This window comes from Blennius ocellaris, assembly GCF_963422515.1.
Source record: "Blennius ocellaris genome assembly, chromosome: 13".
NCBI classification, from domain to species: Eukaryota; Metazoa; Chordata; class Actinopteri; order Blenniiformes; family Blenniidae; genus Blennius; species Blennius ocellaris.
Genome location: NC_137662.1, coordinates 9,481,602 through 9,496,872, shown reverse-complemented (window position 1 = coordinate 9,496,872; position 15,271 = coordinate 9,481,602). Strand labels below are relative to the sequence as shown.

At 40.3% G+C, this 15,271-nt stretch overlaps 1 protein-coding gene across 1 annotated transcript in view; it reads left to right on the top strand.

Annotated features, from left to right (window-relative positions):
- Positions 1-2,390: 2,390 nt before the first annotated feature.
- cdh23 (cadherin-related 23) overlaps positions 2,391-15,271 on the top strand; it is a gene marked incomplete at its 5' end in the record, with an annotated part of 177,234 nt that continues 164,353 nt past the window's right edge. The window contains 2 exons of the mRNA XM_080507244.1: positions 2,391-2,475; positions 5,212-5,286. Of these exons, the coding sequence (XP_080363370.1) occupies positions 2,391-2,475; positions 5,212-5,286 (160 nt within the window). The remainder of the gene's footprint in view (positions 2,476-5,211; positions 5,287-15,271) is intronic.

The window sequence follows — 15,271 nt, the reverse complement described above, 5'->3', positions numbered from 1 at the left end:
CATTTGGATTAGTATTGTGTTTATTCTTCAGGCCCACTGCACTTCTGTTTTAGTCTGGTGGGTTTTGTATGTTTGGAGTGGCTTTTGCGTTTTGATGATCCCTCTTGGCCTCTATGGAAAACGGTCATGGAAAACAAGAAGGTTTTACCCTCAGGCCTTATTGCGCTTTGTCTTTGACAGTCTGTGCAGCCTCCGTAAATTCACCTGCTGCAGGATATACTTGCAAATGTATGATAATGATAACAGGAGAAAATGATATCACACACAAATCTTTGCCATAGAAGGGGCCAGTACTGGAAATTTGTCATCTCTTGTATTGTTGTGGTTAACCTTCTGTTTGACCTTCTTTCTGATTTGACATACTATCTTCCACTAGAAAACCAAATCTGTGTTGAAGGAAAAATAAAAAGGTGTGAGTGGGTGAAAGAAGTGTGTTCAGGACCCAGCAAAAGAAACAAATGAATGTCTGTAAGCGAAGTAAGTGAGAGGATGGAATGAGGGAAGAAAAAAAAAGTAGCAGACATAGCTGTGCTGGCTGCATTGTTCCTGGAAGTGAAATGCCATAATGCTGAGGAAACAGGAATCTAAATGAAAACAAATGTGCCCATTCATACTGACACACATGCACAGCTAATATAAACGCGCACACAGACACATACTTATACAATAAGCGATGACAGCCTATTCTTTACCTTGCATTTCTCTCTCACTCACCTGTAAATTTGAGCTACTTTGTATGAATTGAATCCACTACGTGCTGTATATCTTTAGGAGCGCAGCCGCGACAGGGCAGCGAGCATTAACACAAAGCAGCATTTGTGTTGTACTTTATTGCCTCACACAGTGGTTTCTGTACTTGATGTTGCTCTTTTTTTCCCCCTGCCATCAGATACCTGAAGGACAAGCAGGTCCGTTGAGGCATGCTTTTCGGTGCAGGCGGCAGCGTGGTGGGCTTTGGGGACAAGGGGGTGAATTTAGAGAGATAACCCTTCAAAATTAAATTGTCACTGAATGAGTTTGCTGACCAGCCAGGCCTTGCTGGGACGAGGGATGACAGTATAAAGAGGGAAAAGAAATGAGAGTGGGAGGGGAGACGATGGAAGTCAGGGGGACTATCCCTGTGTAAGTGGTGTCAGGAAGGAGGAGGGGCTTATTAAAGCAAATGTCGTTTGCTAGACTGTAAACTGAAGATGGATAGTCATCAATAGATCCATGTTGCTATTCATAGGTAATTAGTTTCTCTGCTCTGCTACAAGCACATTGTCAGTAAACACCTCAGAGCAAACACCCTGACCACAAGTACATTGAGAAAAACATTAATTGCACTCTCCACATGTTCAGTGTCATTACAAGTAATCAAGGTGGAAATTGAGATGGAATCAGTCAGGGCGAGGTTTTTTTTTTTCCACAGATGGGGTGGGGACACTATAAGTAGAGAGTAAAAACATTAATTTCACAAACACGAAAAGCTTTATATTTTTTATAGCTTCACTCTATGGTAAAATGTTAATGTATTAAATGTGATGAGACATAAGTGACAAAATAAAATGGAAATGAATAATAAATAGACTTATGATAGCTTTTGCTATTGAGATAATAAATAGCCTCTATCACCTGGGAGCAAATGTCAGTCATTGCTTATGGGTCAGCCTTTTAAAATTAATGAATGTGTTTGCAAATACCAGGTATTGAACCAAAAAATGTTTCTTGGTGTGAGTCAAACAGACTGAGGTTAGAGCTAACCTCTTCAGTGTCCCAGTTGAACGGTGGCATTTCTGCACTTCTTACTCACAGAGCCCCCCCCCCCCCCACACACACACACACACACACACACACACACACACACACACACACACACACACACACACACACACACACACACACACACACACACACACACGTAGAAAACAAGGGGGACGATGTGAGAACATGTCTAATCCCCCCATCCAACACAGCAAATCACACCCTGAATGTAATTAATCTTGACCTTAAAGTTTATAAAATGAAGTGGCACCTTTGTCACATCCGACTTTATATTATAGCAAACAATTAACAGTGCACCGTCTTGATTATGGCTATTAAACAGCATGTGTGCCGTACTGTAAATGGACTATTGCTGCGAGCGTGTCTCCATCAGCAGATCAACCCTTGAGCTGACACACACAAGAAAACACCTGCTTGAATCACAGTGGGCAGTAATTTTTTTTTTTTTTCTGTGTCCCCTAATTACACCAATCACATCTCCCACTCACTTACATGGTAATCACCTCACACAGAGGAGCTGAAATGTGTTTGGGAATTATGTGGCTAGACAGAAACAGTGATGTGGGTAATCAGCAACCCAAATAATTGTGGCTGTGTTTGGTTGTGTGTGATTTCAGGTGCAGGCGATGTCGTGGAGTGTGGGTTTAGGCAGCAGGATGACAGTTGCCAAGCTCCTCCTACCCGTCCTCATTCTCCACTCTTTCTGCGAAGGTGAGTCCCCAAAGCTGTAACCAATGAGCATGTGCAAATCTGCAAAGAGTAGGCTTTAATTGTGTTGTCTGTGATTATGGAGCAGAGGAAATCATGCTCTATAATTTATACAGTATCATAAATTCCTACTATAGCACATGCATTCCTACTTGAGTTCCTCCAGTGTGTCCTTTCATTATTAGAGGATGGAGGCTTTATTTGGCAGCTGCTTTTGTGGAAGAGTGTGAATCTGAGGCTCAATAATTAACATGAGCATGTTCAGTCAGTCAAGTTCCCTGAACAAAGGGAGAAAACTTTGAAAAATAAATGGGGCATCAACATTTAAGTGCATCTCTACCTTTGTTAGTCAAATGAAGCATTATGAATTAATATGGTGTTCTTGTCACTTTATCAGTAACTTGGTAAAATCTGAAGAGAAACTTGGGTTTGATAGCAGACCTTTGCAGTGCTTCTCAGACTGTCGACTACGATCTCTATTCACTGAATACTATTTCCAGCAAATGCACCATTTCTTGACATCTTCACATTTTCTTTTCAGTCCTGCACATATTCTGATTCCTCGTATGTTATCTCTCTGTCATGACTTCAGTCTATACTTTCATTTTCCCTGCTCATTCTCCTGGTCTGACATTACATTTCTGTCTGAAGAGCTACTTAAAAATACTTCCCCCCTCTTGCAGAGTGTTTCTCTGAGGGTTGTAAAGAGGAAGATGTAGTGAGAAAGAGCTCTAAAAGTCTCACAGTGACAGGCAGGAGATACCTCCAGTCACACATGAAGCAGTGAGGAAAGTTATTTAGTGAATGCCACGTTCTCTTTCCATCAAGTACAATGAGTTCATCAAGGCTTCTTTGAGTTCTCCAACCTTTCTTTCCCACCTAATGTATTTCGTGAATGCCTCCCTCCTTCATCGTTCGTTCTCTCCTTGGTTGTCCCTCACTGTGTCTCACTAACCCATTAGCCCATTGAGCATGTGTCCTCCCTCCCGGATCCAGCAAATTGGCCCAGTGATCATATGCATGATTATTTTGTTGCCGTAATCTGTCTACATCTGACCATCCAAGCCAAAAGCAGCACCTCGCTGTAATTAAGCCACAGGTATGGACAGGAGATTATTAGCCCTCCTCTTCGACACCTTCCAGCCTGTCAACACGCTCCGTGTTCTTGGCTCTTAAGTGCCCATGCTTACAAGCCAGAGATGAGCATCTTCTTCCGCATAGATGAACTCACATTGGAATGAGAGCAAGTGCCTGCGTTCAGAACACCGATTCGATCAATCAAACAGTCCGACTTCAAACAGGTTGCCTTCTCCCTCCTCTTCCCATGCCTCACTGTCTCTGTGGTCTAGAACCCAGCTCAGCCGATCAAAGACCAGTGGCTTTGTTCCCTGATCTTTCGGAAAAAAACTACTTGTATTGGGCTGCCTTCTGACTCTGCAGAGGCCTGCCCCAACACAGAAGACTATTAACCCGTTAACACAGCCTCTCACAAAGAGTAACGCCCTTGAAGTCTATTTTGCCAATAATGGTCTCGATTAAGCATTTGCCCCTCACCTGAACCATTATTCTGCAGCAGAGGCTGCAAACAAGTTGAGCACACGTCAGACTGTGGACTGATAATAATGCTTTGAATTCAGAACAGGATATAATAGCAGAAAAGAGAAGTAGCAAACTTGGAGGAATAGAGAAAAATAAGAATCTTCAAGGGGGCTGGCATGTCAATGGCTGTTGTGCAATCACAATATCATATTAGAATATTTTGAGTGAATAGTTGACAACCTCAGTAATCTGCTATTACCCTTCAAGAAAGGACAAGAAAATGCATCAGGAGGCTTGGAGAAGATGTATATTAGACTAAATGATCTGTTTATTTACATGAAAATACAAATATAGGACAGTCTCAAGAATGAATACTCTTATTGCACTTTATAAATTATCCAATTAATTATTTTTGGCTTTGCCTTGCTCCGTTATGTTTACTTGTTTTGTGTGTTTTTATTAAAATTTGCTGATTTGAATTATCTCATTTGTGCCCACATATCCGAAATAAACGTTTAAATCCATCAATAAATGGAAAGATCCCCTGCTTCCAAGATAAAGCGCAAGAAAACAAAAGAATAAAGACGGAATTGAATGTTTCTTCAATTAAAATCCATTACCTGCCGTCAACAAAGCTCATGAGTAATGACCCGAATAGAGCTCAAGTTCTTATGTACTTTGTGAATCCAAACTACATAAACACTGGTTTTATTTTTCACAACCCGAGAGCGCCTCTCCTTCCCATCCAACTAGTTAATGAATGTAATTCAATCTCTGCTATTTTCAACATTTTTAAAACATAGTGCCAGGTTGTCTGTATGTCTGAACTGAATACACTGCATACTGAATGTAATGTATTTAATGTATGTTTGATGAACAGGAAGGTTCCCATTCTTGAGCATCATTGTCTTGTGGGGGGGGGGGGGGGGGGGGGGGGGGTAATAAAAACCTACCAAACATCAGGTTAAAATGATTAGAATTATGCAAAGTCAATTCATGTGTATTCTGAGCGTGTTTGCTCTGAGCAGGGGAACAATATTCTAGGCGCCATTCCAGTTAATTTTAGATAAAAGACAAGGTTGGTGCTGGCTTCCTGCGCTTGTAGAACATTATTGATTATAATATATATGCATATCATTTTGTGATATAGTTTGCTTAAACCATGGAGAATCACAAATGACTGTTTTCTCTACTCCACAGGCTACAACCAGCCGCCACGGTTCCAGAACTACTTCTTTTCAACCTATCTTCTCATCTACGAAGATACACCCGTCGGTAAGTCTCTGAAGTGTCGACTTGTTATGTTTGATGTATCTATTGGGTCTGAAGGACAGTTTCTCAACAGAAACAGTTTCTGTTTCTTCGATGTCTTCACTGCACAGAAGTAGTCTGTCCTTTGTAACCCCTGAATATGAGCTACAAAGAAAAAACAAGTAAAGATGTCAGAACAAACATCGACAGTGAGAGCGATGGATGTCCTCCAGTGGGAAGTGTGCACGTGTTTCATCTTTGTGATGAGAAGACTGGAGCCTTTTTTTGCTGATTTGCAGCGGAAGCAGTGTGGTCTTAACACATCCTGGTCTGTGGGAATCAGTGAGGGAGTTTGTCCAGATGTGGTTTCTCGCTGTTGATGCACGCATGTTGTTGGATTTTTGTGCCATTTAACAGGTTGAATCCAATTCCTCTTAGTTCTATTGTTCCCTTTCTTATTTATTTATTGATTTATTTTTTATTTTTTGTTGGTTGCCATGATTGACAGGGCAATTTGAAGATGTCTGGCTTTTCATCATCTTTGAGGATGTCAGTAGCTCGGAATTAAAATCCTTTATATTGGATTGATTTTCTAGAAGTTTGGCGTTTTCTTCTTTTTTTTTTTAATCACATGACCTTTACACCCTGCCAGTCCGTCAACAGTCCTCCTCTGCGTCTCTGAGGGTTCGTTGATGTCTACACCCCTCAGAGTAGTTTTCTGTGAGCAGTTACATCTCTAGGGCATAGACAACCTATCATTTCTTTCAGTTTTTGCTTTTTTTCCCCATAAAAGGGGTCATGAAGGTTCAAATCCACCACCAAGCGTCTATCATCATCACCATCCCAGTCATCCTCCTGTCCTTTGTCTATTATCTGTCAATATCGTCTCAATCATCATTTCAGTTTAATGTTGTATTACAGCAGCCGGATAAGGTTACAGAAACCCACAGAGCTTACAGTAAATCATCATCATCATGACTGCAAACACCATTGCCCTCATAGTTGGCCAGTTTGGCATCGCTGTCTCACAAAATGAGGCAGGTCTTGGCAGAGGGCCATTGCTTCATAAAGTCAGCTGGTGTTCTAACCAGTGAAGGGCATGGATGTGGAGCTGGGTGGCATCACTGATTCTCCTAAGCACTCTGTTCAGGTTGCCCTCTGGCCATGAATCAGTGTCCTCTCCTAAGGCAGCTGGGCTTTGCTCCAGTAAAGCCTTCCACTGGTCCAGAGAGCTGTCAGTCATGTCCTTGGCCCGGCATGTAATGGCCTCCCTCTGTGGTGTGATTGTGAGCGTGGACTGAGTGATCAGACAGTAACAATTTGTCAAGATTATTGTTTATTAGATCAGCAGATGTCCTTATCTAGGAGGTCCTCTGATTCGTAAACACAGAGACGCCCACACACATACACGCACACAAACACGCCAGCTTGTGAGTCATATGTTAGTGTGTGGTGAGGAGGATGTGACAGTGTGAGGAATAGCATACGACTCTTTTTCGCCCCAAACACCCACGTTTCCTCACTCTCAAACTCCAGATGACTTATCATTTAGCGCATTGGCTTAATAGAGTAGCCCAAGAGCAGTTTCACTGCTGACTTCAATCTTATTCTTGATTTAAATAGATGAGCTGTGTGAAATGTATGTATTTTCTCATCTCTCAAAGTTCAGTGCAAAGATTGTTCAAAGAATAAAGAAATCTTAAATTGGTCTCTCAGGGCACAATGAAGGCAGTTCAATCATTTTTCAAAACTGTATGGATTCCTCTGTACCCCATTTTATCTATTATTATATCACACATCTGACAAACATGAATGAGCACATGTCTGGCTGACTGGATGCCAAACCACACCATCCACACAAACCGTCCTATTCAGTTACGAGAGAGGTCATCAGGCTTCGTCCTGGAGGTAATGTAACAGCGCGTGGTTCAGGTGAACAGTTTGTGACAAGTGACACCAACAGCTCGCTTGTGTAATAACTACGCCACTGACGTGTGCACGATCGGACCATTGATACATCAATTAAAGATGAGCAAGGCAGGCTACCCTCAAGTGCAATTGGTCTGTATGCATGAGCACGCACTGACAACACTATTTGGCCTCATAGGCTGTGTATCAGCAACTTCGGCTCATGCTCTCTGAGCCAGTCGCTTCATCTCTGTATCGCATGCAGAAGCACATTGTGCACATTATTTATCAGATAGATGAGGGAAGACATCCAAACATAGATATTTGATCTGAGGCTACCAGCTCCTCTCCCCACCATGCTGTAAGAGGTTTTATTCAACAACTGATACAATCAATGAAAGACACTGCAAAAATCTATTGCTCCAAGAGCAAGTGTCTATTTTGTGATTTGTGAATGAAAAAGAACTAGAATTTTTGCCAAATTAAAGAAGAAGCTGTATTCACGCAATATTTGAAAAAACAATAAAAGAAAATGCCATCACCTTCGGTACTTGATGTGAAATTTTCAAATTAATGTATTAAATTTTATTTATAGGCTTTGAAACGTATTCAAAAACATGTGCACGTGGACATATTGTTGTAACCCCTCAGTCACACTGGGTGTGGCTTTGGGGAGTCACAGGTGCACTGCAGCAGTCAGTGATTCACGGTCATTCAAAACAATGCTTGTGTTTCCACCTGGAGCAGAATAATACAATGTGCATTATTCATGAAATCCACAGAAAGCTGTGGAGAAAATATTGAGTCCGATAGGAAGTTTCCACTAAAAAAAGGTATCCAGTCAATTTAAAAAAAAAAAAGAAGAATAAGATATATCTATATTACGGTATGCACTTAACTCTTTATTCCAACATTGCTTTATACCTGGGGCAGGTACCTACAACGAGGCAGCGGCACAAAAAATGAGGTCAAATGGCACAAAATGATGAAGTCACCAAGCTCCTTTGAACCATGGGAATTTTAGATTTACATGTGATGGAAGGAACACATAAATGTACTCCAGTCAGAGCTGGAGTAAATTAGTGGCAGGAGAAAGAGCACTGTTACTTTGAACTACAGACACTGTCGTCATTTATTCAAGATATCCACAATCATCACAATTCACATTGCAATTGCGGTAGTTAGCAGCATGATCACACGTTCACCTAATACTCTGCTGTTGTACTTCATAATATTTATTTCATGTGTGTTGGAACAAAACTGTATGTGTGAGTCCATTTCAGGGTGTGTTTATATATTTCGTGACTTTTTGCTCCATTCAGGCAGTGGGTTCATTCACTGTTAGAGAGGGAGGGAAGCTTATCCAGTGAGCTGATGTTTAAATGCAGTGGCAGATAACGGTGGGTGTTGTGTCAGTAAATGGGATGTGTAATTAGACTGGGAGAACACTTTGATTAAACGCTCTCATCTCCTAATCCACTTTGCCCTGATTCGGCAGATTAAGCTCTCTACTGAGTAATTAACTTTTGGAAAGACAACATTTGTTGAAAATAAGAAACTACCACACTCTGCTGGAAAGGTTTTGTGCATGTCTTGTAGTTTTCTGACAATTGAGCATGAGGCTTTGCTGTGTGATGGAATTTTCTAAATTTTGCTCATTTACAGTACGGTAATTTTAAGATGATAAGTTATTGTATAAATTCATTCAATTCTTTATGCTGGGGAGGAGCCCTCTGAAGACAAGCGGGGATAACAGGAGGGAAGCTGCTGGCTTTATTATTCTATGCATTGAAGGATAAATGTGAAGAATAACTTTTGTCATTTTAGGCCATCTATATTCATTGTTACCGGATTTAGCCAAACAGTCCTGAAAGTCACCAAAAATGCACTGTGAAGAACACATTTTCTATTGTCAGTAGATCACACTTAAAAAAAAAAAAAAAATGTGCTGCTCTTTTTTCACACCATTATGACGATCTGCCTTATAAGGTTGAAGTTAATTATGTGCTGCCAAATCAGCCCTGACCCTTCACGGCATGAAGTTCACTAAATCTCTGCAGGAGTGCTGTGGTGTCAATTATCAGGATGTTAGCAGATCACATCAATTTGAAGAATTGAAATGCCACACCAATTCAACAACACAAGTTATGATTCTAAAACCTTTTCTGGGCAACTCTTGGTTTGAGCTACTGAATAAATCAGGAACCAACATTTCTTAACACAACAATGCTCAAATCATCACACTGCTGCAGCAGCTTGCTTTCTTTGCAAAGTACATTTCTTTGCAGAGTGCATCCAAGGTGCCATGCTTCTTTTACCAAGTGAGCGACACAAATGCCACATGATGTAAAAAAAACAAAAAACCAAGGCTGCCTTCTTCCATTGCTCTCTGGTTTTAGATGCTAAAATGCTCTTTGTTGTTGCTTAGATAGGGCTCATTTTGAACATCTTGACTGGTACAGTATGTGGCTATAGATGCTGCATACACATTTACGATATTGGGTGCGCATTCCAGATTGGGCAAAATACTAGGGGGAGTTTGTGATAGTTAACCGAGTTGTGGAGGAAGCACACAGCGACGCAGAAGTGGTCTTTCCCAAGAATTCAAACTATATTGCATGATGAAAAAAACAACAACACAAAAATAATAAAGAGTAAAAATAACCAAAAATAACTATTCAAAAAGGACGGAAGCCTGGACTGTCTTACCGTTACTCCAGTCCAACACCAGACCCAGAGCCTGAGAACAAAGTATGGATTTTCAACCCACTCACAGGGCCGGAGTTTATGCTAATAGATCAATTTATAATACGCAGTGTTGATGTATGTCTGAAAATGTTACATATAGCTTTTATGCCGCTGTTATTGTGGAGAGACATGCACTCAACTGGCTCGCCACGGCCTTTATTTGCAGAATTTATTATTAGATAGTCTTTGTGTTGTGTCTCTAGGTGTAGTAGCGTTGTCTGCGTCTGTTATGTTGCCTTTTTTTGAACACTCCTGTTGGCGTGTGATGGTATCACTCGCCGATTTTTACTTACTGCAAATCTGACACAATAAATTTGCATAAACCTGCAATTGAGCAAATAATGTTTACTTACTGCAAAATTCATCTCATTCACTAACATATGCCATGATAAAGAGGTAATTCCTTTCACTCACTTGTCCTGTCAGTGGGCGTACATATAGTGGAAATATTTTGTCATTTACCATGACCATTTACCGACAACATGTTTCCAAAGGGCCTATTATGTGCTATTTTCCAATATATTTAGTTCTTCCAGAACAGTGTGGAACCCTGAGTTGTAGAAAGCCGAGTTATCCCGATAAGCCAATAAATTACCAAGCCTCATGTCCGAACTTCTTCTCAACCCTTTATTTGCTGTGCTCCCCTCTGCTCCCTCACAATTTCCTACCGCCACAGTAAATACTTTGCACTTTTAATTAGCTCTATGGAATTCCCAATTCAATAATAATTAAAGATCAAGAAGTAGCCCTGAGGAACAACTTATTAAAGTCTTCCCCTAAACGTGTTGATAATGGACGATCTCCCAAGCCAATTCCCCCACTGTCAGCTGCCGAGCACTCTCTGTATTAACTGTGACTTGTCAACACTGTCTTCTCTGGAAAATCTCTCTTCTTCTGCCAGCTATCTGATTCACTATATTGACTACATTATTGTCTCGCCCCATAAATAAAGCCATATTCATAGCTATTGATGGCTATTGGAGATTGATAGTGTTCTGGTGTGAATGGATCTTTATCTTGATTGGACTAATGCTTCCTGATACAGAGGTTTTTGTCTACTATCTGAAAGCAGAATAGACTATAAAGCAGTGTGGACATCTTTATCTGCTCAATTAGTTAGAGACCTTTCGATTCATAGAAAAATGGTCTGATATTAATCAACAATTCATGAGTCATCCCTCAATTAAATATCTGTGTGGATCAGTATTTGGTTAGGTTTGCTAGCCACTCTCTTTCAGACGAGTTTGATTAGAAAAAAAAGCTGATTGTGCAAACTGATGGAACATTGGAGAGCTTCATTTTAGGCATATTTAGAAGACGGCTGCTGTGAACAGCTCTCTGGAGTTTGCTCCAAAGCATCTCTATTCAATTCAGCTCTATGTGTTGACCGGGCCACATTAAAAGCTAGATTCTTATTTATTGGAGGTATTCTGTATTTGAATTACTTCAAGGTTAAGGGTCATTTTTTAATCATGTTTCAGTATCTCTCTACTTCTACTGAGCTTCAGGTGTTGGAAAGCCATCCTGACTATATAATGTAATAAACCTTGATAAAGTTTGAATTAATTTTAACCTCCACTGTGGCAAGGGTCCAGATCCTGAGGCAACAAAGTGCTGAACATATCTAATTGGATGATTTCTTGCTGTATTGTATTTTACCCAACTTATTTGAAAAAACTCTTTTTCCTCTTCTAGCTTTTTTCTTCTTTATTATTACAATTGTGCTTTGGTCAAATTTAAGCCTTGAGCATTTCAGGCTGTTTGGAGAATGGCTCATCTCTTTTCCAGTGTTGTAGTTCTTCCATGGTCAAGGTCTGTCAAAAGCAAAGTTTGCGGCCTCTCTATCACTTTAATGGCATCATTGTATGATTTGAGTCTGTTATTATTGAGATCCTACCCCTCGTTGACTGGAGGTGTATAGTGCATTTACATGTAGTAATACTGTCGATCTTGCAGGGTACGTATACTTCTATATATTGTATTTTATGTTGGGATGTGGTCACTTTCTGGCATTTTGGCATCCTGGATCTGTTATATCTTCTCCTTGATGTCTGAAAACCTAAAAATCAGCCCAGGATGCTTTTGTGTTCTGTTCTTTACAAGTTTTAGATATTTAGGTTTGCCTTCAAAATTTCATGGTTCAGGATTTTACATGCGAGATCATTTTTCATATGTATTTGCCAGGAACTGTTTGGAACTGTCTTTCTGCACCAGTGAGAAACACATTGGAAGCAGACGTGACTGTTTTTAATGTTATGTAAATGGCTACAGGAAAGACAGAAAATGTGCTTTGAGGCTGTTCACCTCCTTGAGAGGTTTTTGTTTTAAGCACTAAGAAATTCTTATTATATTCCCCATTAGTCGCACCTACCTTGAGATGAGGGCACTCAGCACAGCTTTTTTTTATTCCACTGATCAAATAATTGGCCAAACCATTACCTGCTTTGAAAGAAAAGTCACCGTACCTGGCTGACACTCCTGTTGCAAATTACTAAATTATGTTTCACCGGATACACACTCTAAGCCTTTACATTAATTAGCTTTATAATACATTGCATATAATAGAGAGGATTTGTCTGTTTCTTTTTTCACACCGAGTATCAATTCTATTACTCCAATGCGATATTTCCTGGTGTATTTGGGAACAATACACTACAATTGATGAACAAGAAAACAATTTGTGCATGCTTGATATCACATGCTGTCGTAACAAAAAACAAAGCCAGTGCTTGGTGGAGTAATGCGTTGTACTTTTGCATGACATTCAGAAGACCTGGGTGTGACTCCAGGCTTGGGCCATGTGAAGTTTGTATGTTTTCCTTCCATCCTGATCTCTTGTTGTTACTGACAACCTGTCCAGGTCGGGCTGAACTTTTCCAGAGTTTCCATTGAAAGAGGCTCCAGTTTCAAATTAAATTGGGTAAAAGTGGCTAATAAGGATGGATGGATGAGAACATTATTACATAAAATCTGCTCCTCTCAACACAACTGTTATTTGTAAATTATCTTGGATTACCTCCATGTACATAAGTTAATGTTTCACACTTTATGGAAGGGTTTTCTACGATCAGGTTTCAATGTTTTTAAGCACTTTTTTGTTTTTTAATTGTTTATTATTCAATGATCTTTGTGTGATGGTACTACTGCTGCTCGGTTTCTTTTGGAAAAAATAAAAAAAATGTGATCTCTGTGCGACTTGTCTGGCTCCATACAGAGTTAATAATAAAAAAAAAAAGATATTAATACCACCTTGTTCAATGAGGAATAACGCCATAAAAATTATTAATATGGCTATTACCATATCCGTTTGACACCACTTTCTAACAAGTTATTCTATCTTTATTTTCTATCAAGAGGAATTCCAAAGCTTTAATCTGTAAGAAAAAGTATAATCTCCACGTTTCAACCAGGGGCCTGGAAAGTGAAAAATTCAATTGGGAATAATGGTGTTGAACTTTCAGAATGAGTAGAAATCCATACTTTATTTTAAATAAGACATTTTAAATATGGGAGAGCCTCACCACACTGACACAGTATTTTGCAGAATACGGGAAGACATCCAATAATATTTTAGCTGTCCTCCACACAGCAGATATTCTGGAGCAGAAACAGAGAACATTAAAAGAAAAATAAAGAGAGATGAGCAGTGATAAAATGAAAAGGTAATTAGGGTACTGTCAGGAGAAGAAGGAGGGGGCAGTTCTTCTGTGGGTTGATTCAGTGATGTTTTGGGGGTGTTGGATTGTATCCAGGACTTTGTCTCCCCGCAGGATGCAAGCTTCAAATATTTGTTATAGTCTGACTGCAAGCAGGGCAGCACATCGGTCTGTTTTTACTCCCACTTTCAGCTTTCATTTCTCTAAATTGCAATGCTGTGTGTGTGTGTGTGTGTGTGTGCGTGCGTGCGTGCGTGCGTGCGTGCGTGCGTGCGTGCGTGCGTGCGTGCGTGCGTGCCTGCGTGCGTGTGTTCTTTCTGCATCTCTGGCAACTGCCGTCGTATCTGTCGCTCTTGGTGAGCTTGAGTTGGTGGATGCGCAGTGTGCACGAGAGTGACTGTCTCTGGCTGTGCAATTGTGTCTCGGGTTTTATAAATCCTATCTACCAGCTGCAGACTTGAAGTATTCCTTCCTGTTGAGGTTTGAACCACCTGATCTCAGCAGGAGATGAGTGCTAAACATGTCCGGGAGATATTCTTAATGACTGGAAGTTTTCCCTCTCCACATGAAGCGTCCTCGCCTCCCTCACTTTAGGACGGGGACACACTCGACGTCCGTACTTTCCATGACAGCTCTCCGCTGCCATTGAGCTGTTGCATTGACACTCACAATGGCTTCCCAATAATGCCAGCCGACTGCCATCCATGAGGGACCTCTGTTTTGGTTTAGTCAATCATCCCTTATCTCTCCTCGGTGGTGCCATGCACCCCCCACTCCCTCTTCCCTCCCCCAGGAAATAATGGGGTCCACGGTTCAGCGGTGTCTGCAAACACACCATCCATCATGACGCTGTGCTCCTCTATATTGTCTGCACTTACCCAGCACGTGACGTGTTAGTGTTATTATGGCTCATGCAAAACACTCAGCACTCTGGCCCCTCATTGCAACACTGCCTCTGAGTTTAAGGAAGTGCAAAGCATCCTGCTCACATAAATACACTATTTTAATTTTCACCACTCTTCACACATTTTCTTTTCTCTTTCCTGCAACCTGATGTTCTTGCTTCCCTGTCAACACTGCATTTTTCTGTTTAAATTAGAGATAATGCTAGAGTTATAATGAGCGTTGCCAGTGTTTTGTATATTTTATAAGTGATCCTTGGATTGTTTTCATTTGATTAAAGTATTTTTGAACATTTATTGCAATCCTATACTTTGAGTACACATTTTGCAGCATTTTCAGGAATTTCTGCATGACATGCAGCAACAACAAATGTACAATATATTGAGGTGGTGAGCTAAAATAAACAGACACAAAATCTAATTCTGATCAGTTTAAATGATGTATTTATTGGTGTTTAAAAATGTGTGTAAAATTGAAAAGTATTGATTAGTGACATAGTTAGTAAGGGACAGAAAACCTAGTCCCATCTTATTCCCCATACAAGCATATCAGAGAACCTATATTGGCTACAAAACATTGAAAGACAATACATTTCTTCGCCAACAGCCAGTATTTGTGTTGTTAATTCAGTTCAGAAACATTTGAGTTTTTTATATCGCAACATTAAACACAATTCACAGCTTGCGTGATCAGTGTATCAAAACAGTGTTTTCATATGTGTAGTATCATGTGTGTACCCTAATATTCACAGCTTCACAATAAAGTAAATCTTACATACTGTTCTGTGCTCATAT